The sequence below is a fragment of the Podarcis filfolensis genome (genome assembly GCF_964270895.1).
Source record: "Podarcis filfolensis genome assembly, chromosome: 3".
In the NCBI taxonomy this organism is placed as follows: Eukaryota; Metazoa; Chordata; class Lepidosauria; order Squamata; family Lacertidae; genus Podarcis; species Podarcis filfolensis.
Genome location: NC_139606.1, coordinates 74,682,612 through 74,707,960, shown reverse-complemented (window position 1 = coordinate 74,707,960; position 25,349 = coordinate 74,682,612). Strand labels below are relative to the sequence as shown.

General features: G+C 42.8%; 1 protein-coding gene across 4 annotated transcripts in view; it reads right to left on the bottom strand.

The window, feature by feature from the left end:
• Positions 1-24,995, bottom strand: part of LOC310759185 (uncharacterized protein) — a 146,547-nt gene extending 121,552 nt beyond the window's left edge. The window contains exons 1-5 of one of the 4 annotated variants that reach the window (XM_083606139.1): positions 24,556-24,995; positions 21,684-21,710; positions 14,426-14,546; positions 3,820-3,939; positions 1,875-2,743 (exon numbers count right to left, since the gene is read on the bottom strand). In XM_083606139.1, the coding sequence (XP_083462265.1) occupies positions 3,869-3,939; positions 14,426-14,546; positions 21,684-21,710; positions 24,556-24,621 (285 nt within the window). In that variant the 5' untranslated portion in view covers positions 24,622-24,995 and the 3' untranslated portion in view covers positions 1,875-2,743; positions 3,820-3,868. Of the gene's footprint in view, positions 1-1,874; positions 2,744-3,819; positions 3,940-14,425; positions 14,924-16,932; positions 17,056-21,683; positions 21,711-24,555 lie in introns of those variants that run through there. The other 3 variants (XR_014546242.1, XR_014546243.1, XM_083606138.1) reach the window with 3 other exon arrangements.
• Positions 24,996-25,349: the final 354 nt, after the last annotated feature.

Below are 25,349 nucleotides of genomic sequence, written 5' to 3'. Positions count from 1 at the left end.
ATATATATAATTCTATGTTTCATTTTTTCTCTCTCTCTCCTTTCCTCCCACTCTCTCTTTCTGCAAAAGCACAGCTAGTGAGAGATGCTTCTGTCTTCCCTTTTGCTCTGTATGAACAGCTTCATAGATAAGATTAAGGTAAGCCACATATACTCAAGGCCTAAAACTTTTACTTGAAATTCATCCCCGGTGGGACTTACTTCCAAGTAAGGACTTTGCTTACGGTTACACCTTAATCTTTAATAAAGCCGCAGGTTATGTAGGGTATGCTAACCTATCCATGTTGCCCAGCAGATAACATCCGGCATGTAAAGGTATGGTAAAGGACTCCTGGATTGTTAAATCCAGTCAAAAGCAACTATGGGGTTGCAGCGCTCATCTCACTTTCAAGCCAAGGGAGTCGGTGTTTGTCCACAGGCAGCTTTCTGGGTCATGTGGCCAGCATGACTAAACCACTTCTGCCGCAACGGAACACCATGACAGAAACCAGAGTACATGGAAATGCTGTTTACTTTCCACTGCCGCAGTACCTATTTATCTACTTGCACTGGCGTGCTCAAACTGCTAGGTTGGCAGGAGCTGGGACAGAGCAACGGGAGCTCACTCATTCATGGGGATTTGAACCGCCAACCTTCTGATCAGCAGGCCCAAGTGGCTCAATGGTTTAGACCACAGCGCCACCTGAGTCCCTGCCTGGCATGTAGGGATAGATGGGTTTGGCTGGATTTGTGGTGATCATACACCAGTGTGAGAGCCAGTGACCCAGTTCAGCTGAAATGCTAAGCCAAACTATGGCTTAGTGCAAGTGAGCAACTGTGCAGGTTCTCAGCTGCATGCTAGAATAACACAGACGTGAGTAGTAGCATTCTTAGCGGTAGACCTGTCTGTAAGGGTTGTGCATCACTGTGGGTGTTTAATGTACACTTGACGGCTGGCAACTGAGTGCATGAATTCAGCCTACTGGAAAGCCCAAAGTGATGTGAGGTAACACAGAAGATCTCTCCGTAGAACTTAGTTGTCAAATATAAAGTGTATAGATGTGTAAAGGTAAAGGACCCCTGGACAGTTAAGTCCAGTCAAAGGCAACCATGGGGTTGTGGTGCTCATCTCCCTTTTGGGCCAAGGGAGCCGGCATTTGTCCACAGACAGCTTTCTGGGTCATGTGGCCAGCATGACTAAACTGCTTCTGGTGCAACGGAACACCGTGATGGAAACCAGAGTATACATAAACACCATTTACCTTCCTGCGGTACCTATTTATCTACTTGCGCTGGCATGATTTCAAACTGCTAGGTTGGCAGGAGCTGGGACAGAGCAATGGGAGCTCACCCCATCGCGCGGATTCAAACTGCCAACCTTCTGATCGGCAAGCCCAAGAGGCTCAGTGGTTTAGACCATAGCACCACCTGTGTCTACACATGTGTAGGAATAAGCAAACAACTGTGAAGCAGTCCTAAATCTTATTGACTTCAACAGAACTTTCTTTCAGATCAGGGTTGGTTGGTGATGACTGCAGCATCGATTGATGACTTGCATGGGTCAGTGGGGGCATCACAAACCTCTCCTGTATTCTTTACTCCAACATCTTTTTTCTTTCTTTGCAGATAAATAAAAGCTATTTTTTAAAAAGAGAGAGAAAGGAATCCTTTATTAATGCCGGCTCCTTTGTTCTTCCTCTGTAGCTTCCAAGGCTCCCAAGGCTAAGTTAGACCATTGCTCTGACCTAGCAAGTCTTTGTGGATCTGAAAGCACATATGATCATTGTATGCCCAAAGAATGGAGACTTACACAGCAGCAATGGCATATTTATTTATTTGTTTATTTAATCAAATTCAGTATTAGAAGCAACAACGGTATAAAAGCAAACGAAATAACAGCAGACTGTTATCAAATCGACGCAGCCTAATGTACTATCAGATTAATAAAGCTTTAGAGCAAAATTTTATTGAATCAAGCATAACATGACCTATATTGGAAGCTGAAGGAATTATGGTGATTATATTGAGATTATGGCAGAAAGCAGCTTGGCTGCATTATTAAAACTGGAATGAAGCAGCTTTAGCTACAAAATGCAATACTAAGTAGCCAAGGACAGAAGCAAATTATACTAAAGAAAAGGGAAGGAGGACTTTTTCCTCCCACTGCATGCTGCCTCTTCTGCCAACAATCCCCATTTAACTGTTGATGAGAGTATGGAAAAACAGTGAGATGCTCTAGTCCAGGCATCCCCAACCTTCAGCCCTCCAGATGTTTTGGACGACAATGCCCATCACCCCTGACCACTGGTCCTGTTAGCTAGGGATCATGGGAGTTGTAGGCCAGAACATCTGGAGGGCCACAGGTTGGGGATGCCTGCTCCAGCTGGTCTTTTTCAGGAACATAGGAAGACACCTTATACTGAGCCAGACTCTTGGTCCATCAACTGCAGTACTGTCTACACTGATTGGCAGCTGCACTCCAGGGGTTCAGACAAGAACCTTTCCCCACCCCTACCTGAAGATGCCAGGGACTAGACCAAAGACCACCTGGATGCAAAGCAAATGCTCTCTTGTGAGATGCAGCCCTTCCCACATACAATGAATAAGTACAAGGCTACTTTGGGGAGAGGGATGATTTTTTCCTGATCTAGTGGAAATTAAATATGTGACAGCAGAAGAAGAATCAATATAGTTATTAAGATGAATGGGATAGAAACTTTCTGGGAGATGACGGTCCATGGCGATGTTCTGTCCTCTTTTAATCCCTGTAGGAAGCAAACAGAAGTGGGAAGTGTTTGTGCTGTCACCCTCCTTCCTTCAAGCTCATTTCAAGGGGCTGGGCACAAGGTTGGCCCACCTGAGCAGAAGGACGAGGTGGGCACCTTCTCTACTCCAAGTGCAAAAGCCGGCCAGGTATTCTAGATCTATCTAGAACATTTTTGCATTTACCACCCATGTGTCAAGTTAGCTTAACTGCTGCTATTTCTAACAAGACAAACAACCATATCAATAATAATCTTAATAAGTTTGATGTGGAAGCTTCCATCCTCTCACTCCCAAGACTCTCCAGAGCACCAGGGACTCTCCTGCCTTCAGAAAACACCGGGTGAACTCTTCGGAGACCTGCTTATTTAAGCAGCCTTGCTTCCCTGTTAATTTCTCTGTCATCTGGAGTGCAAGCTGCTTCTTCCTTCCTCCAGTTAACCTTCCCCTACTTGCCACTAGAGTGGTTGGCAACAGAACTGCTGCTTTTTCCTTCCCCAACGTCACTGTGACAAGGTTTTCCCATGGCCTAGCTCTTTACTCGTCTTTTGTTTCTTACTATTTCTCCTTCCTTGGTCCTTCTCTGCTGGCCACCACACCTTTATCCTCTGATTGGCTAAGTGTCTCCCCTTCTCTAGTGAGGCCACCCTGCCCAGTTTGTTTTGATCACCTGCTGCCCCAGATGCTTCTGACATAGGATTTTATTGTTTTGTTTATTTAATTGCACTCCTTGCTCATATTATGTGCTGTAGCCCACTCTGGCATCTATATACATGAAGGCATAGGTCATAAATGTAAATAGGAAGGAACAAAGGAAGGAAGGAAGATGATAGATGATAGATAGATGATTGATAGATAGATAGATAGATGATAGATAGATAGATAGATAGATAGATAGATAGATAGATGATAGATAGATAGATGATAGATAGATAGATATGATAGAGTTTGCTATGGGGCTTAAAGGAAGCCAAGAGAGGCAGGTTATTCAGACCTATTAATCAGACCAGAGACTGTCCAGTTTGTTACTTTTCTTTTATCATCAGTTACCAATAAAGAGTTCAATAAACTGTCCTACCTTCAACAACTGCCTGTGTGTCTTCCTTGGGGAACTTTGCTCAGCACTGTTACATGCTTCTGCTGTCATGCAAGGTGGAATGGAAAAATCTTCTCTCTTGAGCATGATGCAACTCACAAGCTGATGGAGACAATGGAAACTAAATAATAGGCAATTAACTATAAAGGGGGGCAGGGAACCACACCACACCCAATCCAATTCTCAAGGAAGGTATGTAATAATAAATAATAATAATAAATTTTTATTTATACCCCACCCTTCCCGGTTCAGAAAACCTGGCTCAGGGTGGCTAACAACAAATTTAAAACACTTAACTGTAATACAACATAGAAGCAGTCACTTGCCTCTACCTGCAAGCGGTGAAGCCTTGAATAATATGCCTGCTGTGGGGGCTGCTTCACACATGACCCTTGAAAAATTCCCAGTCATAGTCTACAAATAAATAAAACAATGTGCATTCTTCTACTAATGTGATGTTGCTGCAGATGTGCCATGCAGTAGCTGCTATTATGTGTCATCATCATACACTTAAAACCCAGTTCTTGATTTCTGTCTCTCGGACACATTCTAGTGTCACCAAGAATTGGAATGTAGAACAGGGCCAGCCCTAACAATAGGCAAGATGAGGTGGCTGCCTCAGACAGCAGGTGCTAGCAGGGAGTAGAGTGGCACAACAACCCTAAGAGGTAGATTAGGTTGAGAGGAAGTGACTGGTCCCAGGTCTTACTCCAACACCGTAACCACTACAACACTCTGGCTCTCAATATTGTACTTGCTACCTGGAAGAACAGGTTTATTGAGGTTGTTATTTCTGCTTGCAGCTGGCCGAATGGATCAAGTGGCCTAACTGCTGTTGAAAATGCAAGGAAACAATAGGATTTAAATATAAATGTATTGCGGGCTTATAAGTGCTCTGTCTCCAACCAACCACGCCCTTTCTGCTCGGTGGCAGGAAAACATTGTGGCAAATGAAGCATGAGATGAGATATGTCTTCTCACAGTAGGAAAATAATAGCATAAAATCTGCTGCATTGACGGGCTGACTGAATCATTGCCACACCCAGAGGTCAGAGTCAGAGAAAGAGATAAAATATTGTATCCTGATCTGGTGCCAAGCAAGTAAGAATGGTAAGTTGGTTTATATCATAAACATGACAAATTACTTTAGCTTTTATGAGCTGAATAAATTCTTTTGAAGACGTCCTATCCAGCGCCTTGAAGATGCAAAATTGTTCCCTTCCCCTTTATATATTATAACGACAGGCTGGATAGGGACAATGTTGTAAGCTGTTTTCCTCCAGATAGGACTCAAATCAAATTTTCCTTTGAACATTTTCCTTTGTCAACGCAACAAATCAGTTTTGAAAATCCCTTCAATTTAAAAAGTGGTTTGGTAAGTTTTTGATGTTTTAGGAGCAGGTGACGCTTTTCTATGAATTCGTTCCGGCAGCAGATGGCATGATGGGGCAGTGCTACTTCCCAGTCACGTTGCTGCAGCTGCTTACAGGGAGATCAAAGGAGAGGAGTTAGGTCCTGGTGAGGCTGATGCAGTGCAAATGCACCACTTTAGGGTGTTCCTGGCTGTGCTTTTGCACCGACCAGAGGTCAAGTGAGTACAGGCCCCTCCATTAATAATAATAATAATAATAATAATAATAATAAGAAGAAGAAGAAGAAGAAGAAGAAGAAGAAGAAGAACAACAACAACAACAACAACAACAACAACAACAACAACAACAACAACAACAATTTATTTATTTATACCCCACCCATCTGGCTGGGCTTCCCCAACTACTCTGGGCAGCTTCCAACAAAATATTAAAATACAGTTATTCATCAAACATTAAAAGCTTCCCTAAACAGGGCTGCCTTCAGATGTCTTCTAAAAGTCTGGTAGTTGTTTTTCTCTTTGACATCTGGTGGGAGGGTGCTCCACAGAGCGGGTGCCACTACCAAGAAGGCCCTCTGCCTGGTTCCCTGTAACCTCACTTCTTGCAGTGAGGGAACCGCCAGAAAGCCCTCGGCGCTGGACTTCAGTGTCCGAGTTGAACGATGGGGGTGGAGACGCTCCTTCAGATATACTGGACCGAGGCCGTTTAGGGCTTTAAAGGTCAGCACCAAGACTTTGAATTGTGCTCGGAAACACCATCTGCTACTGGTTCATCCTGTGGCATGGCTGTGTAATGTTTAAAGACCACTAGTGGTACATGTGTCAGGACAGAACTAGAGTGCTCTGTTCCAGCACCAGCTTCACTGCTGCTTACCGAGATGGGACTTGGGAGGAGAGTTGGTGGAACTGCTGGATTGGCACCATGGATGCACCTTGTCCCTGCCCACCCCTGAACAGGTCAGCAGCAGCTACGGCGGGTATATGCCACACCACACCCCAGTGGCGTAGCATGGGGGGTGCAGGGGGGGCCGGCCGCACCGGGCGCAAAATCTGGGGTTAGGGCAAATCCACGGGTTAGGGGGCGCAAATCCATGGGTTAGGGGGCGCAAATCCACGGGTTAGGGGGCGCAAATTACTTGCCTTGCCCTGGGTGCTGACAACCCACGCTACGCCACTGCCACACCCACAACAATGTGCATAAAACCAACTACAGTGGTACTTCTAGATGCGAATGGGATCCATTCTGGAGCCCCGTTCACATCTAGAAGCAAACGTAACCCGTGTCTGTGCATCTGCACTGGTCACGTTGCAGCGCTTCTGCACATGCTCGTGACGTCATTTTGACGCAAGCGGCGAAACTCAGAAGTAACGCACTCCATTACTTCCAGGTTGCCGCGGAGCGCAACTCAAATGCGCTCATCTCGAAGCACATTCAACCCGAGGTATGACTGTACACAAAACGTTAGCATGAAATTGCCAGTGATTTCAGCTGTATCTGGGTGTCTGTGAGGAAGAACTGCAGGTTCACTCCCAGGGACCAAACTCTCCAGCATGTCATTTTCTCATATTTCTGAGACCTCCATGAGATGGAAGCCAAAGTTCTGAAGCAGAGGGACTCTTCCACTCTCAAAGGATCCCCATGCAATATCACACCCTGATCTTTCCCGGGTTCCACACACAGGGAGTCTCCATGAGTTCTAGCTGCTCTCTGCTCCAGAAGGTGACCCTCCAACTCATGGAGGGATGAGGATGAAATATGAGAAGATGACACAGTGAAGATGGCAGGGGTTGGCACCACACACACGGCTTTCTTTCACGTCATCACATGCAAAAACCGATTTCCCAAACAGGCCTTTTGCATTAGCCACACTCTGATCATTGCAAGCCTTTCAGTGTTAATTGCTATACTGTGGGATGCACCACAGCTGAAGTGACCCCCCTGTGGTGGCAGACTTTGGACTCTCAAATTTTAGCAGCACCCTGTGCAATGCTAAAATTTGGCATCCCCTGCAGCATGGATGCCAGTGCCACCACACCCATTGCACACCCATAAAACCACCTTTGCTCCCATTCTATGACATTTTAGAAGATACTTGCATCACTGGGAAGCTCAAAGCCCCCTGGATGTAAATAGCTTTGGATCTGGGCCTATATTTATTTGCAATCTAGAAGAACAGCTGGGCTTTGTTTTGTTCTTACTAGGAAAATAGATTAAGAGAGGACACGTGTAAACAATCTGGACTGTTTCTCCCTTGTTGTTTGCCAAATATGTTTGCTCATGTCCCATTTTTTTCCAAACAATGAGAAATTTCAGTTCAGGCAGGGTCAGCATGAGCTGGGTTGGGTTTCTTTTGGAAGAAAAAACACTGGAGAATGATGGCATTTTTAGAACCGCAGCGCTGTAGCGTTGGAAGAGACGCCATGGGTCATCTAGTCCAACTCCCTGCAATGTATCCAAGACGGATGGCTATGAACCTTGAATGAAGGGGAGTCCACACCCTCCCTAGGGAGTCTGTTCTACTGTCAAAACTGCTCTTACCATCAGACAGTTCCTCTTGATGTTTAGTCGGAAGCTCCTTCCTTGCAACTTGAATCCAATTCCATAACATTGTGTAATCCAGTATGAAAAACCATGTTACTGTGTACCCATATTGTACATCGCTACTGAGCATGGGCAGGAGTAGTGTATGCTATGAAGTATTTAAAAAACCTAATAAAATTGTTCCCATTAAGTACGCACCAATGATCTGTCCAATAATGACATGACAGATTTGGAATTGGATCCTGGAGGGGCTCTTTTTAAAACTGATTTTGGATAACCTCCTCCCGTGGGCAGATTTGCACAGCTTTGTGAGTTACTTAGTCACAACCTGTCTCCTTAGCTTCTAAATGTGAAAGGCGTGAGGTAGGGAGTCTAAAATATGGAAATCTCCATCCAGTGAGGTCAAGAGCAAGGGGAAAAAATATGGCGTGGAAGTGTGTGTGTGGGCATGCACATGTAGACAGACAGACAAAAGGTGCGTGTGTCTGTAGGCAGAGGCACAAAAACTACCGGTATGTGGGGTTTTTCATATTCTTGTGCAAGATAGAAACAGTGGAATTTTTTTAACTAGCTTTGGTGATCAAATCATATATTCTATTCCACGCTGAAATGATGAGCTGATGCTGGTTTCAGAAGAGCTATAAATAAAACTGAAGCACTTTAAATACACAACATCACATGGTTGTGACTGAGGCTGGCTATTATGTGTGTGCATGGAGGGAGGGGAACTGCTGGCATCAACTGAACTTGAGAAATATGAAAGAGGAAATGTGTGCTGTGTCAATGAGAACTATGCTCAAAACTGAAGGGTGACAGAGCTTCCAAATTTCCTCCCACACAATCCACCATTCCCAATTTTATTTTATTTTTTTTGTATGAATAAGAGTGTTGGGCCTGGGAGATCTGGTCCCTAATCTCATTTTAGTCCTAGACATTCTGCTGGATCTTCGCTGCTCTTCCCCTGGGTCCCTGCCAACCCTGGGCTGAAAGAGAGAAAACACACACGTGTGTGCAAGCTGTTTTTCTGTGGGTCTCTAGGTGAAAGTAAAACCCTGTAAAATTAAAATGGCTCTTCTTGAATTTGCATGATTTTACATGGGGCTCCCCCCTCCCAAACCTCCATCAAATTAAAGCTGCACTGGTAGACTGCATAACAGAAATCATAAAGTCAGTGCTTGCTAGAACTTAAAAAAAATGGCGGAAGGCACAGATTCTCATGGATCTTCCTGATTTATTTATTTATTTACATTGGATGACAACAAAACCACAGAATACAAGTGATTCTGGTTTTGACGGGAACCTTTGTAAAGTTATTAGGACACTTAAAGACTCGTGCTTCAGGTTCATGTTTTTGTGTTGTGGCAATTCTGGAATGAGAGAGAGAGAGAGAGAGAGAGAGAGGGAGAGAGAGAGAGAGAGAGAGAGATTTACAATTAAGGCAAGGAAGACAGATGTGATCTGTGATTTGATGCCAGTTGAGGAGAGATGGGAAAAGGGGTCTATGGAAAAAATATGCAGTTTTGACAGGACTGATTGGCTGCTACTCATTTACATGTTCTCTCTCTCTTTCTCCCCTTCTTCTGTTGCACCCAACATTCTGTCCTCCCATCTGAGCCTTGAAAAGCAGCTAAGGCTAAAAGAGGAAGCTCATCTTCTACCTTATGTGCTTTCTGAGGCTCATATTAGCAGTTCAGGTGCGAAAGGGAGCCTTGAACAGCACCTAAAACTAAAAGGAGAACCGGGAAATGGTGCTGCTTTCTCAGCTTCCTCCTTCAGCTCTGTGTACTTCCATACCATCCAACATTTATCCGATTAAAATAGTCTCGTCCCATCCCATAATCATAATTTTACTACAGTGGTACCTCGGGTTAAGTACTTAATTCGTTCCGGAGGTCTGTTCTTAACCTGAAACTGTTCTTAACCTGAAGCACCACTTTAGCTAATGGGGCCTTCTGCTGCCGCTGCACAGCTAGAGCACGATTTCTGTTCTCATCCTGAAGCAAAGTGCTTAACCTGAAGCACTATTTCTGGGTTAGCGGAGTCTGTAACCTGAAGTGTATGTAACCTGAAGCGTATGTAACCTGAGGTACCACTGTATTTATACCCCACACATCTTACTGGGTTGCCCCAGCCACTCCTGGCAGCTTCCAACATAAAACATAATAAAACATTGGACATTTAAAAAAAACAACTTCCCTGTACAGGATTGCCTTCAGACGGTTCAGGGGTTGGATAATTCCATATCCTCCAACATTTCTCCAATGAAAATAGGGATGTCCTAAGGAAAAGCGGGACATTCCAGGGTCAAAACAGAAACTGGGACAGATTCTCTAAATCAGGGATGTTCCTCATAAACAGGGACACTTGGAGGGTCTGTACAGTGGTACCTCAGGTTACAGACGCTTCAGGTCACAGACGCTTCAGGTCACAGACGCTTCAGGTTACAGACTCCGCTAACCCAGAAATAGTACCTCGGGTTAAGAACTTTGCTTCAGGATGAGAACAGAAATCGCGCGGCGGCAGCGGGAGGCCCCATTAGCTAAAGTGTTACCTCAGGTTAAGAGCGGTTTCAGGTTAAGAACGGACCTCTGGAACGAATTAAGTTCTTAACCTGAGGTACCACTGTACTTCCCATGGGGGGAAAGTTAACTTCCTTCATCACCACAGGATGAGGGGGGCAAGGGTAGCTGAGAGGCTTTGTGGGTGACTGAAGAAATCCTCCAGGGTGCCATTGTGCCCTTGGGTACCACACGGGCAACCCCAAGCTTAGTCTAATATGATCTCCACATTCTTCTCATATTATTCCTTATCCTTTTGCTGTTATGTTCCTTGACAAATGATCTGAAGGTTGCACAAATTACATTATGCATGATATGTCACTATATGCAAGAATTCTTGTTTTGTGTAGTTTATTCTGGGCTCAAAATTCTGAAGTCTCTTTTTTAAAAAATAAAATAAAAAAGATCAAACTTAGGCTGCAAAAATGTTGTTTTATACTGTTCTTTGTTTTTATGTACTTTTCTTTTATCATCCTCACCCTGAGGCTCAAACTACACGCTAATCACAGTTTGGTGTAACTTTCCTCCAGAGATTTACACAAAATAATCTCACTCAGCTGGGAGTAGAGGTAGAGTGTGGAGAGATAAATAGTAGGTTTTTTTTTAAAACTATTACTACTAATGCTACTGTGATTATTTATTTATTCTTAAAATGCCTTATACCAAGACAAACCTCAAGGTAACTTACAGAAAATAAGCATATTGAATTCGAAACATGAACAATGCAACATTAAAAAGCATCTAACCCCACAAATACTTATATCTCAAGACAACAGCTCATCTTGGTCTCAGCCCAGTATACCTGAAGGAGCATCTTCACCCTCATCATTCAGCCCAGACACTGAGGTCCAGCTCTGAGGGCCTTCTGGCAGTTCTCGCCCCACGAGAAGTGAGGTTCCAGAAAACCATGCAGAGGTAGTGGCGCCCGGCCTGTGGAATGTCCACCCATCAGATGTCAAGGAAATAAACAACTATCTGACTTTTAGAATAATAATTATTATTTTAGAAGACATCTGAAGGCAGCTCTGTTTAGGGAAGTTTTTAATGTTTGAAATTTTATTGTTTTTGATGTTCTGTCAAAATCCACCCAGAGTGGCTGGGGAAACCCAGCCAGATGGGTGGGGTAGAAATAAATTATTATTATTATTATTATTATTATTATTATTATTATTATTATTATTACAATGTTCAACAGAAAAAGTAATTTTAAAAACCCAACAGCTACCATCAAATACTGTGAAATGCCTGGGAGTATGAAAAGATGTTAAGGTTGGTGCAAGACGGACTTGAAGGAAAAGAGAATTCTATAAACCACCGCCCAGGAGCCACTACCAAAAAGGCCCTTTCTTTTGTCACCACCTTCCAATCATCTCTTGAGGGAGCATTCAGCTGCTTCACCCTTTCTTCTTTTCTACTTCAAAATCACCTTCTCCTTGATGCAGCTTTTCATATGATACGCAAAACCAATTTTACCCTGTTCAGGAATCAGTGGTTGTGCGAGTTCCTCCCGCCCTGTCTGAAGCATAGTCCAGATCCATATTTAATACTTCACAAAGTATGAGGCCTTTAATGCTTAGGTTCACTTGTTGCTCAGAGTTTATTTAAACAAACAGAAGGGTTTCCTTTGGAAGCAGCAAGGGGAAAAGGTGAACTGGCTTTTTTTTATTGTATTGAACTTTATTACGGCCATTGGCCCATCACACAACAGTTTCCCATACCAACATAATGTACTTAAAACTCCAATTTTAAAACCGCCAAAACTTACAAAAAACAGACAAGAACCAAAGCAAAATAAAACAAAAGACCAACATCATACATTACACTAAATTTGTAACATAAACATCGCCCTCTACTCATAAATTAGTAGAAGACATCAATGGTGATATCACCTAATTACATCCTAAAACATAGATCATAGTTTAGAGGGATTATCCGAGCCGCACAGGAGTCCGTTTCTCTTCTTTAGGGATAGAACGCTGATCAAGAATCTGGCAACCATGAGTGATCTTAAGGGGTCATCATCATTTAGTAGATATCTCAGTTTGGCTTCATTTGTATCATCGGCAATTCCCTTTAGATATTGAGCAAGAAACTTGCTCCTGGCCGATGAATGAAATGCACAATCAAAAATTATGTGATGCAACGATTCCGGTGCCCCACAATTACAATCACATAAGAGCGATATCTGTCCATTGGAGAATCTATTTCTCAGCACGTTCGATGGGAAGGTGTTGAATCTTGCCTTTACAAAAGCATATCTATGAGCCGAAGAAGTTAAGGAATTCAAATAGTTTGGGAGCCTTAAGAGGGGTAATAAACCAAGGTTTAGAGGTGAGCAGGTACCATTGCCCAAGACCATTTTCTGCTGCAAGTCCATCTCCTCTAGTTTACAGGTTACTGTTCTTTTAGCTGGAACTATATCCTGCTCTAGTAATTTGGATGGGGAGATTCCCATTGCCGTAATTTTCAGTTGTAAATTTTTTACCCATGGGCTCTGGAAATCATCTCTCCACATGCATTGTATCAAGTACAAGTTTGGGAGATTGTGCCATAGAGATAACCAGTGACAAAGTATGTGCTTCCACAGAGCGTTTTCCAGGGATACAATATTAAGTTCCATGCGTAGCGCTGTATTACTTACACAGTTGGGCAGTTTCAATATCCCTCTTAAAAACTGATTTTGAATAACCTCTAGGTGGGATAAGTTGACAAAAGTCCCCCAAATTGAGATGGCATAAGCAATTGTCGGGATCACCTTGGCCTTGAAGACTTTCAACGCCGATGGGATATGAAGGGCCCCATCGGTGAAGAAAAATCGCAAGATCGCCAAGGAGATAGCTTTGGCTCTATTTGTAACATAGGCTACATGGGCCTTCCATCTAAGGTTATGTTGTAACCAGACTCCCAAGTATTGGAATCTATAGACTTGTTCGATGACTCTCCCATCAATTCTCCAATTATGGAGTTTCCGGCTCTTTGAGAAAATTAGAATTTTAGATTTCTCATAATTGATTGTAAGGGAATTTGCATTACAATATGATCCAAAAATTTTTAAGGCCCTCATAAGACCTACTCTAGAAAAAGAAAGGATGACAGCGTCATCCGCATATAGTAACAAAGGGCAGCGATAAAGTGCTAGGCGGGGTGCATGAATCCTTTCTTGAGCCTCTATTAGGGGAGTCCTCATGTCGCTTATGAACAAATTAAACAGGAATGGAGCCAATATACAACCCTGTCGGACACAGAACTGGCTTTTATATTTAATACGAGCACGGTTGTGCTTTTCTGTTCTCTTTATAAAATTTCTTTCATGTTACTTGAGCTCTTGCTTCTGAAGCTGTTCATATCAGAGAAGGAAGTGTTTTGCAAAAATCAATGTGCCACCCTCATTTTTTTTTTTTTTTTGAAAAAAGAAATTTGAAAGGGGGGGAAAGCAATGGTTTTGCTATGGTAAAATTAATCACTTGTCAGGAAACCCAAAGTTGCCATGCGAAGCTGGCTTCCCTTGACTTCCCATAATCATTCCTATAATAATTGGCTTCCCTTTCGGGCTTTGAAGGATAGCTTTTCAATGCAACACTACATCACCGATGATTTATGCTTGCCTTTAATGTAAGGACACTGTAGGGGCAAATAATAGTTAAGCTTCTGTGGAGATAAAAATAGATACCACTTAATTGCGATAACTTTTCTCAGCCACTTTATGAAAAATTAAGGAGCGAGGAGACAATACTGAATCATTTTAACCAGTCACGCTTAAGGCGCTCATGTGCCAAACTGCCATGGCAACTCACAATAAATAGGTATGTGCATTAGCCCCTGGGTAACTGTAAACTACCCTAGATTTTAAAAAGAAAGAAAAAGAACATTCTGGTAGAAATGTCAGTGATGTGCAGCAGCAGTCTGGGGTTTTGTCAGCCATGGGCACATTGGCAGAGACATGCTGGAGTTAAGCACGCTTTTGCTAAGCAGACAGGACATCTTTTTGACTTCTCCAATGCCAGGCCCCAAGGCATCAGAGTCCTGGCTTTTTCAGTGCATTGTTGCACATGCACACACTTCTTGCACCAGGATGAGGCATGACATAAGATGCACCCGCTCTCTGGATAGACTTACATAAAATCTGCTGCTGTTGCTGCTGCATGGATGGATGGATGGATGGAAGGGATGGGATGTCTGAATCATCCACACACCTGATGGGGCTCAGGCTCAGGGGGGAAGATAAAATGATGTACCACTGTTATGCCAAGCAAATAAAAATGTTATAAGTGAGTTTCTATCAAAAGCAGGAGAAACCACTTTAGTTTTTATGAGCTGAAAAATTCTACTGAAGTGCTTTGATCCAGTTCCGTGAAGAAGCATGTTGTGTATTTTTTCCTGTGCATCTTAACTAGTCTCTGGGAGAGGAGCTAATGCGAGGATTCAACCAGGTTTCTTTGCCCATACACTTGCCAGTTTCCGTCTTGACGGTCAGCACCACTGTTTGAAGACGCATGTCAGGTTCAGACAACTGTGTCATATGAAATGAACGCCATACCAAATGAAGCCATTTTGGTAGCTCCACTCAGGAGAGTTCAGGAAAGCTGGCTTTTCTGGAGTGTTGCTGTTTCATTGCTTGGTAACGATGCGGTTTTAATTTTTAAAAGAAATAGAATATTTTAATTAATCAATGTAATAAATATCCTTTGGTCGTTTGAACACTGTCACCTTGCATCTCCCCTGGAGATTCATGCCGCTATCTGCAGGTTCCGGCATGGATATCACACTCTCTGTTCTTGGGCATTCAATTCCCACAATAAATAATCAATCGCACAGAGTAGGGAAGGCGCATCTGCTCCCACACTGTCTATGTGTCCAGGAAGTCTCTGTCTGAAAAGGGGAGCCTTTTCTATGCACCCTGTGATTTAGAACCTTGTGCAATTAGAGCACTAGAGGGGAGTCTCTACACACAAAGAGAGCACCTGTTTTAGAGGTTGTGCCCAGACGATGGAGGAAAATATCACCTTTGCACAGTAGGCTAGTTCCTGCACCCTCACACACCCTTCTCTACCCTCCATCTAGGCAAGCAAAGGTTACAATCAGAGTTCAAAGATACATCCCAACCTGGCAGGAACACTCAAAAAGGGTGCGAAGCAAGGTTGGTGTGGGCTGTGGCCTCTGGAGAGTGTCGGGCACCAGACAGAGATGCCTGGAGGACCACATTTGGCCCCCAGTCCTGAGGGCTCCCATCCATGGGCCAAAGAACAAGAGTCGCCAGTTGCTATTCAGCTGACAACACTGCCCTTTTAAAAAAAACTGATCTCCCCTCTTCTTTGTAAGCCTGGTGAGCATGAGACTCTTAATCTCAAGGTTGTGGGTTCAAGCCCCACATTGGGTCAAAGATTCCTTCATTGCAGGGGTTGGACTAGATGACCCTTGTGGTCCCTTCCAACGCTATGATTCTATGAAGTTCTATGAAAAATAGTAAATAAATAAATGCTGCTTGGTAACTTTCGAAGCTGTAGTTACAGAGAGGCAAAAGGCACCAAAGCCTGACACCACTTCCTTAACGGGTAAAAATTCATCCAAGTTCCCAAAAGAAATTACAAGGATTAAAAAATTTTTTTAATTCAAAATCAGTTTCTTAACTTCCCAATATACACTGTCACACATATTCCTGCATTTGTTTTAGTGTCATATCATTTAAGCTACTGGAGAGGCCAGCACAACTAGGTCAAAGCTCTCAAAAGTCAGGCTGTATATACATTTCCTTTTATGCCAGAATAAAAGATTCTGAAATAAATGTCTGGAATAAGGGGGGGGGGGGGAGAGAGAGAGAAAGAGAGAGAGGAAGAGAGATTATTATTAAAGTAATGATGGAATGGCCCTCTGCTTGGCCTTAGTGCAAGAAAAGCTAATCACATCTCTTAGGAGCTAAGGTATCTAGCATTCCTCAAAAGAGCAAATAAGAGAAGCTGGGGGAAACCAATTACAGCTAGCAAATTATTTTATAACTTCCATTCCACAATGGTTTTGAAGCGTCAAACTAGGACTTATTTTAAATGGGAGATTGACAGATTTTGCTGTTAGAATTGGTGGGGTGATCTAGGCTGCCTGACCCAAATCTACATTTCTTATTGCAGGGTCCAAATAAAAAGTTGACCCAAAGGCTTCATGTTTTCTTCAGAATGAGGAACAGCGGAGACTGTGGTGTCATTATGATATATGGTTTATTTACACACACATACAACCTGAGCCTGCAGTGGAGGGGTTCACAACATTAATACCCCAAGAGGGTCTTGCTTCTCCCATAGCCATAGCCTTGGATTCCAACAGAAATTAAGCATAGCTCTGGATTTCTGCCCAGCCTGCAGCCTGCCTTCCAGCTTCTAACCTTTATCTTTCTACCAGGGAGTTCTGGGAAGGTCCACCCATTTGTTACCTAGCACGGAGCCACTTCCTTTGTTACGTTAATGGCCCATACTTAGACGTTGCTTGGGAAATAGGAAATCTCTTCTGTTCATAAAGCTGTAATTTCAAATTGTTTCAGGTTTTTGCTTACTAGGAATCTGTAGCCTCCATAATCTTGTTCCTACACTTGACTACCTTGGGGGGGGGGGGAAATACTGTGTGTTGGTACTCACCAATATCCTATGTATGCTCGTGTTTTCCTGTGCAAGGATAAATATTAACGATAGGATGAACTCCCACGTCGTGGTGAGCGGTGACAATCTCTCAGGCCCCTCCAGGGCTTGGGCTTCCCTGCTCTTCTGTTTTTTGTTTTTTTTTATAATAAATTTTTATTGGTTTTACAACATATATTAACAAACAAAAACTGACAATTCACTACATAACACGTTAACAGACAAACATATAAACACGTATAATTTCATCACCTTTTTTTCTTAAACCTTATTTCAACGACTTCCCCATACCTCCCTTTTCTGCATCCCTGTTTTAAACTTTTTCAGCAACCCCTAATTTCAGATACTTATGATTCAATTTCTTTAATCCTTTTTCTCTAACCCAATCGTTTATCGTTGCAATTCTGTTTTACATTACCCATGACATTTTAGCACTCATTAATTTTACAACAGTTCTTAAGGTAAACTTTAAATTTCTTCCAATCTTCTTCCACCGTCTCTTTCCCTTGGTCACGGATTCTGCCAGTCATCTCGGCCAGTCCCATATAGTCAATCACCTTCGTCTGCTACTCTTCCAGCGTGGGTAGTTCTTGTGTCTTCCAATACTTTGCTAAAAGAACTCTTGCTGCTGTTGTAGCATACATAAAAAACGTCCTATCTTTCCTTGACACCAATTGGCCTACCATGCGCAGGAGAAAGGCCTCTGGTTTCTTGTGAAAAGTACATTTAAGTACCTTCTTAATTTCATTATAAATCATTTCCCAAAAGGCCTTGGTCTTTGGGCACGTCCACCAAAGGTGGTAGAAAGTACCTTCAGTTTCCTTACATTTCCAGCATTTATTATTGGGCGTATGGTAGATTTTTGCAAGCTTGACTGGGGTCATGTACCACCTGTAAATCATTTTCATAATGTTCTCTCTTAAGGCATTGCATGCCGTAAACTTTATACCGGTAGTCCATAACTGTTCCCAGTCAGCAAACATAATGTCATGACCAATGTCTTGTGCCCATTTAATCATAGCTGATTTGACCGTCTCATCCTGTGTATTCCATTTCAACAGCAAGTTATACATTCTTGACAGATTCTTAGTATTGGGTTCCAAAAGCTCTGTTTCTAATTTTGACCTCTCCACCTGGAAGCCAATTTTCCTGTCCTGTTTGAAGACTTCATTTATCTGGTAGTAATGAAGCCAGTCTCTTACTTTAGACTTCAATTTCTCATAACTCTGCAATTTCACCTTTCCCTCCTCATGCTCTGTAATTTCCCAATATTTTGGCCATTTGGATTCCATATTAAGTTTTTTCACTTCCTTAGCTTCCATTGGTGACAACCACCTAGGGGTTTTATTTTCCAACAAGTCTTTATACCGAATCCAAACATTATATAATGCTTTCCTAACAATATGGTTTTTGAAACCTTGATGGATTTTAACCTTGTCATACCATATATATGCATGCCAGCCGAATCTGTTATTGAACCCTTCCAAATCCAAGATGTCTGTGTTTTCAAGAAGCAGCCAGTTTTTCAGCCAGCAAAAAGCCGCTGATTCATAATACAATTTTAAGTCTGGCAGGGCAAACCCCCCTCTTTCTTTTGCATCAGTTAGTATCTTAAATTTTATTCTGGGCTTTTTGCCCTGCCAGACAAATCTAGATATGTCTTTTTGCCACCTCTTGAAACAATCCATTTTATCCACAATCTGCAATGTTTGAAACAAAAATAACATTCTCGGCAAAACATTCATCTTAATAACAGCAATTCGGCCTAACAAGGAAAGTCTCAAATTTGACCATATTTCTAAATCTTTCTTAACTTCTGTCCAACATTTCTCATAATTATCTTTAAATAAGTTCACATTCTTAGATGTCAAATTAATCCCCAGGTATTTCACCTTCTTTGCTACCATTAAACCAGTTTCACTCTGGAACTTCTCTCTTTCAGCAACTGTTAGATTTTTATCCGGTACTTTCGTTTTCTGTTTGTTCAACTTAAAACCTGCTACTTGACCAAATACTTGTATTAGCTCTAAAACTCTTCTCGTACTAGTGTCTGGCTCTTGTAAAGTTAATACTAGATCATCTGCAAACGCTCTCGGGCTTCCCTGCTCTTCTGATCAGGTATGGCTCCTGCAAGGATGACTACTCATATCCCAGTATGCTAAAAAATGTCCCTGACACAAAGTCATTCCATTTTACATCATGAACACGTAGGTTTTTTTAAAGAGGCTTTTGATAGAAAACCAAGCCGTCTTATGGTCCTCTAGGATGAGGGCTTAATATTGTTAATGCGCTGTACAAATATTGCAAATGAGTCATTGGCCGTAGGGACTCCCGCCCCCTTTTTAAAACTTATCGGGTTCTCCCCAGAAAGGGTAAATCTGAATAAAATGGGTGGGGCGGGGGGAGAGAACTGACTGGCATTTTGATGCCAACAACACTGTGTGGATGCTGCAAAACATCTGACAATAAGCGTCTATCTGGAATCACCTTCATAGCAGCAGCTGGATAACTGTCATTCATGTTGATTGACATTGCCAACACTCAGAATGGAATTGTGAGGCGTGAATTAATTTTCAGATTTCCATATTGACTGTTACACATTTACTGGAGTGCTTATTCATGTTTCTTTAATTATAACAGTAAAAAAGGGACTTGGGAGCTCTTCCAGTAAACAGGACCTTGAAGAAGAAGAAGAAGAGTTTGGATTTGATATCCCGCTTTATCACTACCCTAAGGAGTCTCAAAGCGGCTAACATTCTCCTTTCCCTTCCTCCCCCACAACAAACACTCTGTGAGGTGAGTGGGGCTGAGAGACTTCAGAGAAGTGTGACTAGCCCAAGGTCACCCAGCAGCTGCATGTGGAGGAGCAGAGACTCAATCCCTACTGGTTATAGCAACCCACTGTGAAAGCTCTCTGCCGATGTTGTTCACAGCCCTTCTGCTACTACGACGGATGGTGGCAAAGCAGCTTGCCTGGCTTAATATATCAATTTCTCCAGCTCACAAGACTGAGCTGTATAGGAAATCAAACATAACACACACATTTTTAAAACCCAAGATTGGGCACCAACGCCAGTATGGCTCAGAATGTTAAGCAAATTTTTGTGCTTGTGCAAGCAGTGCTCGGCAGGCCAGGTACCTAAAACCAGAAGCTTTGTAGACTTTGTGTGAAGTTGTTCTTTAACATTTTCCTTTATCTCAGTGATGTTCTCGCTAACTGCCATATGAAATATACAACTATGCAACAAGGTGGGGAGTACTGTAAGTAGGCAGCAGCCAAATCCTTTAAAAAAAAGCAGCACACATGAGAGGAGAAAAATCTTCTTACTGCCCTCTTCAGCAAGCCAAAGGACAATCACCAGGCTCAATTTAGGCACTAGTGTTTACTAGACATCTGGCTTTGTGCACAGATGCAAGTTTATATTCATTTATCTAATCAGCCCAGCTGAATTTCGTCAGAAACCCGAGCTCATTTTGCCTTACGGATCTGACCTACTTTTGCACGAGCCGATTGTGACAGTGTAGTTGCAATAAAGGTAGCTGCAGGTATCATATTGCTGCCTCTATTCCTTTCTCATCAACAGAGATACCAGCAAAACTGATTTGTTATAAAGGCATTAGGTAGTGCTCAATGCTAGTCGTACTCAGAGTAGACTCACTAAAGTTAGGATTCATTCATTCATTTCAGTGGATCTACTCTGACTACTCTGACTTAGTTGACTACAACCCACTCTTTTTCTCCTATACTTTATCAGTGAGAAGAGTCTATTCTTGACAAAAACTCCATGGGCTATCCCAGTTTAAAGGTAACACTAGACAAAATGCCCTGATCTAATTGGTTGAAAGTGATGTTTTCGATCCCATTGTTTCCAAAGTCATTCAATTAAACCCAGTTGTCACCTGGATTCGAACATATTTGTTCATGATGTTTCCACTTTGGAGTTACAGATAACCCTAAATCTCTTCCACCTTTCTATGAATTTAAATTTGATACTATGGGGTTTGCAGGGTGTGTGTGTGTGTGTGTGTGTGTGTGCTGGCTGTGTGCTTATTTAGAGAGGTCGGACCTCAGTAATCCATGCCCAAGTCAGATCCAGGTTAAACTACTGTAAAATGTGGTTTTGTAGGGCTGCCTTTGAAGACAGTTTGGAAACCAGTGCATAATGTTTCTGGTCATGTTATTGGGGCATTCTGTACCAATTTAATCATTAAAGTCCTAAATGATTTGGGACTGAGTTATTTGAAGCACCACCTGCATATATATGAGCCTGGTTGTCTGGACACTGAGATGTGCTTTGGAAGCCTCGCTCATGAGACCTCCAGTTGGTTTACTTTGGCTGATGACCACTAGAAACATGTGCATCATCCTAACACCAAAAGTGGCAAACACATACTTTCATAAATAAATAAGTGGGCCAGACATACTTAATGACAAGCAAGAATGCTGGTCTCAATTTCCATTGAAAAGCAATGTCACTGAAATTAATGTGAATTACTGCCATGTCATGGTAGCTAGCTATCCAGTAAGTTCTTACAGTACAGAAAGCAATAAATTTAATGACAAGGCTTTTCAGTATGTTCTGAATTTGTACATGGGAGTGAGCAGCATACCTGCCTACAAGCAAGAAAGGAATAAAAGTGAGATAAAAGATTTGCAACTGTTGAAAATCAAGTCAAAATCTGGGATTTCAACTAAAAATATTTTTGACCAAGACATCCTACATTTCAGAAACTGCATTTCAACTATTTACCTGTTTTGTAGGTAACTGGCAGTAAAACTGAAAATAATGAATAGAGGGGAAATCAGTCTCAAAATACATATTTTTTAAAAAAACAAAAAACACCAGCAGTAGAGCTAACTGCAGGAACCATAACATTTATGAGATGCTTCTATGGATCAGCGCAATCATGTGGAGTTTTCACGCTAGTGGGTACATGGCATGTTTCAACTTTTATTGGCTTAAGCTGTCGTTTTTTAGTTATGATAATAGCTATGACTTTGAATGCTCCAGTTGGTGTATTTTTGGTGTGCTGCTAAATTCAAAACATTTTCTTTAGGGAGAAAAATATGTCAGGGGAAACTTTGTGAGGCCAGAGGCAAAACATAGTTCTTTGCAGTCTGATTTAACTAATGTCTTTGGGCTCAGAGCTTTTCCAAGATAGGGAATTAGTCACAGGGAGCCTTCAAGAGAAGGGCAACTTTATCACATGAAGGTGGTTCTAAGAACAATTTCGGTCTTTAAAAACTAGTATTTTGCAGATTGTTTATCAATCTCTCCTCATTTTCACACTAATTTGGTAATGGTTCCACAACCAGAAAATCATTTCTAATGACTTTCAGATCTTCCACCTGTGGCCTTCCCAAGGGCTTGCAGAAGGACAGGTATCTATTAATCTGGTGTCAACCAAGGACTGCAGATTAAGTACTTGGAAGGTCCCCTAAGAGGTAATTAAAAACACAATTTTCCCACAGTTTGAAGGGATTGTGTGAAAGAGATCTCTCCACAGAGTGCAGCTGAGCCAGCAGAAGACAGAATAAACAACTGTAATGCTCAGGGCATACAGGACTTGCCTGTAACAGAAAATCAGAAATAAAATGTGATTGGAAAAAATTATCAGTCCAGAGTATAAAATTAGTGAAAGAAGCATCTAATTCATTGTGTGGGACTAGATGCAAACACACCAAGTAACAAGGGGGCATAAAAGAATGGACATAGATTAGGTAGATACAGATTGGATATCCCATCTGCCAACCTTCCTGCGACACAACAAATGTGGCTGAAAGTACATTAATTGTGACAACACAGAACTAGGAGACAGAGTACCTGGGGCAATTCCTCATGGTTGGCAACCTTCAACTTTTGGGGAAAATTTAATCCAACCATAAACTACTAGCATGTTACTTTACCTCCATCCTCCAATTTTATTTGCTTGGCTCAGTTCTGATGGCCCTTCAAGCCATGGGAATGTGCCACAGACTCACATCATCTTCTCTGCTCTTGCACACTGATTGGCTCCTCCATTTTCTGGTTGATTTAACCATAGTTTGCTGTGATGTTTGAATCAGGCAGTTGGTTAGCTCTAATCTCCAAGCCATGATCTTAATCCTGATTTGGAGGTCAGTTTGTCCAATTTGGATGTATGTCAAGGACTGGCAGGATGCTGACAAGTGTGCACTGGGGGAAGGGGGCTGGAGTCTGACTCAGGAGAGGGGGAAAGTGATTTGTGGAAACTGTACCAGCCAGGAGGCAAGAACCAGAGGCAGAGGAAGCTACAGAGCTGGAGGGTGGAGCACAGGATGGGCTGGAAGAAGAGGAGGAAGAGGCAGGTCAGGCAAGTGAAGGAGCTGGGTGCTTCCCCACCCTCTCCTGCACCACTGTTTCCAAGAACCAGGAGGGGATTGAAGAGGGATGAACAGAGAAAGCTTCCATGCAGATGTAGTCTCCAGCTGTGAGTGCAGCCTGTTGTGGGGAGGTACATAAACTGGTGGAGGAGTGGCTTCCTGTTACTACTCCTTAAGAGTGTTGTTATGTACTGAGTTGAATAGGATCCAAACTGCAGCAGTCTGATTGGTCCTAGAACAATAGGATCCAAAAGGCAGCAGTCTGATTGGTCCTAGAACAATAGGATTCAGAATGCAGCAGTCTGATTGGTCCTAGAACAATGCAGCAGTATGATTGGTTGGCAGGAACCACCCAATCATGCTCCAGATAGAAGTGAATCCACAACCTGATTGGCTTACAGTAGAGTTCCGGAATTAGCCAATCATGTGCAGCCCATTGTGTAAATAATGTATATAAAGCAGATACTTTGAGGGGACATTCATTCATTCCTCCTCACCACTATGAGCTGAATAAAGAGCATGAAATCACTTTGCGACTCTGAGTATATTTCAAGTGTGGACCTGGGAACAGCTGCCTAGATGCTAGACTGGTGTGCATGGGTATTTGGAGCCATAGAAACTACTGTGTTATCTTTGACAATAAAGAGTTATCTGCCGTGTGCATTCCTTTGGCTGGGGAGCATCCTTGACTATGTACCACAAACTATGTTTAGAGGGAAACAAGAAATGCCAGTAAACAGCACACTGTCCAGAGGGAAAGAATGCACTTCAAATGTGCTTTAAAGGTATTGTGTGTACCTTTACTCGGTACATCACGCACAGTGTGATTCTATGCATCTTTACACAATAGCAAGCCATACTGTTTTCAGTATGTTTCCTGCTTCCTCTGGACTTCAGTCAGAGTTCCAAGTGATACTGTTATGAATTTGGGGGACGAGCTTGTAGGCTGTATGACAAAACCCTTCTAACCCCAGCAAGTGTTGAAATATAAGCCAGGCTAGCTTCCTGCTTTGGGGCGATTGCCTGGTGATGGGCCATTAAGGGAAACAAAGGAAAGGGGCTCTGTGCAAGGTGGCAAATGGGTGGGATAGTTCAAAAGACAGAGGCAGAGTTGAGGGTAGAGTTTACGGTGATGTGAGCTAGAAGCAAAGCAGCAAGCTGAAGAGAGGGTCAGAGCAACACACTTCCCCATGGTCATGAAAATATATCTGAAATAAATTGCAATTTTCTGCCTTTTAATTAGCATGCCGCAATCTGCTACCTGAACTGTGTAACCTTACCTGGCCCACTTTGATCCTACATGTTCTTTCAGGCAGCATCTCTTCACAGGCCCAGCAGAAATCCATCTACAAAGATGCTCGCTATAAATCCCCACCCACCCACTTCTAGCAGCAATGATAATGATGACAGTACTTTTAATTGCTTGTCCCTCCATTTATAGCCGTATGGAATTTAGGGCTGTACTGTACTAGATTTACATTGTGAAGCAGTAATCTTGTCATGTTCCTTATTAAAACAACCCAACACTACCACACACACATATCCAAAATCTGCAAACTTTGACAAACATGGTACCCTGCACGAGTGTAGCCAAAAATTATTGAAAAGCATTACTCAGTTAATTGAGTTTTGCTCCCCACCCCCCAACAAAAGCCCGCCCCTTTTGAAGTGGTGATTTTTACTCACGATCTCCCAACAACTTTTGGGGAGGGCCCATAACAAAAATCCTGGCTACGCTCATGGCAGTGGCGTAGCGTGGGGGGTGCAGGGGGGGCGGGCCGCACCAGGCGCAACATCTGGGGTTAGGGCAAATCAATGGGTTAGGGGGCGCAAATCCACGGGTTAGGGGGCGCAAATCCACAGGTTAGGGGGCGCAAATTACTTGCCTTGCCCCGGGTGCTGAGAACCCACGCTACACCACTGGCTCATGGTACTCTATATTCTTTTTCTCCTATTAGAATCATAGAGTTGGAAGAGACCACAAGGGCCATCGAGTCCAACCCCCTGCCTGGCGGCGGAGGGCTGTTTCCCTAGTTTAGGACGTTCCGGGCACCCATGGCCATACTTAATTTTT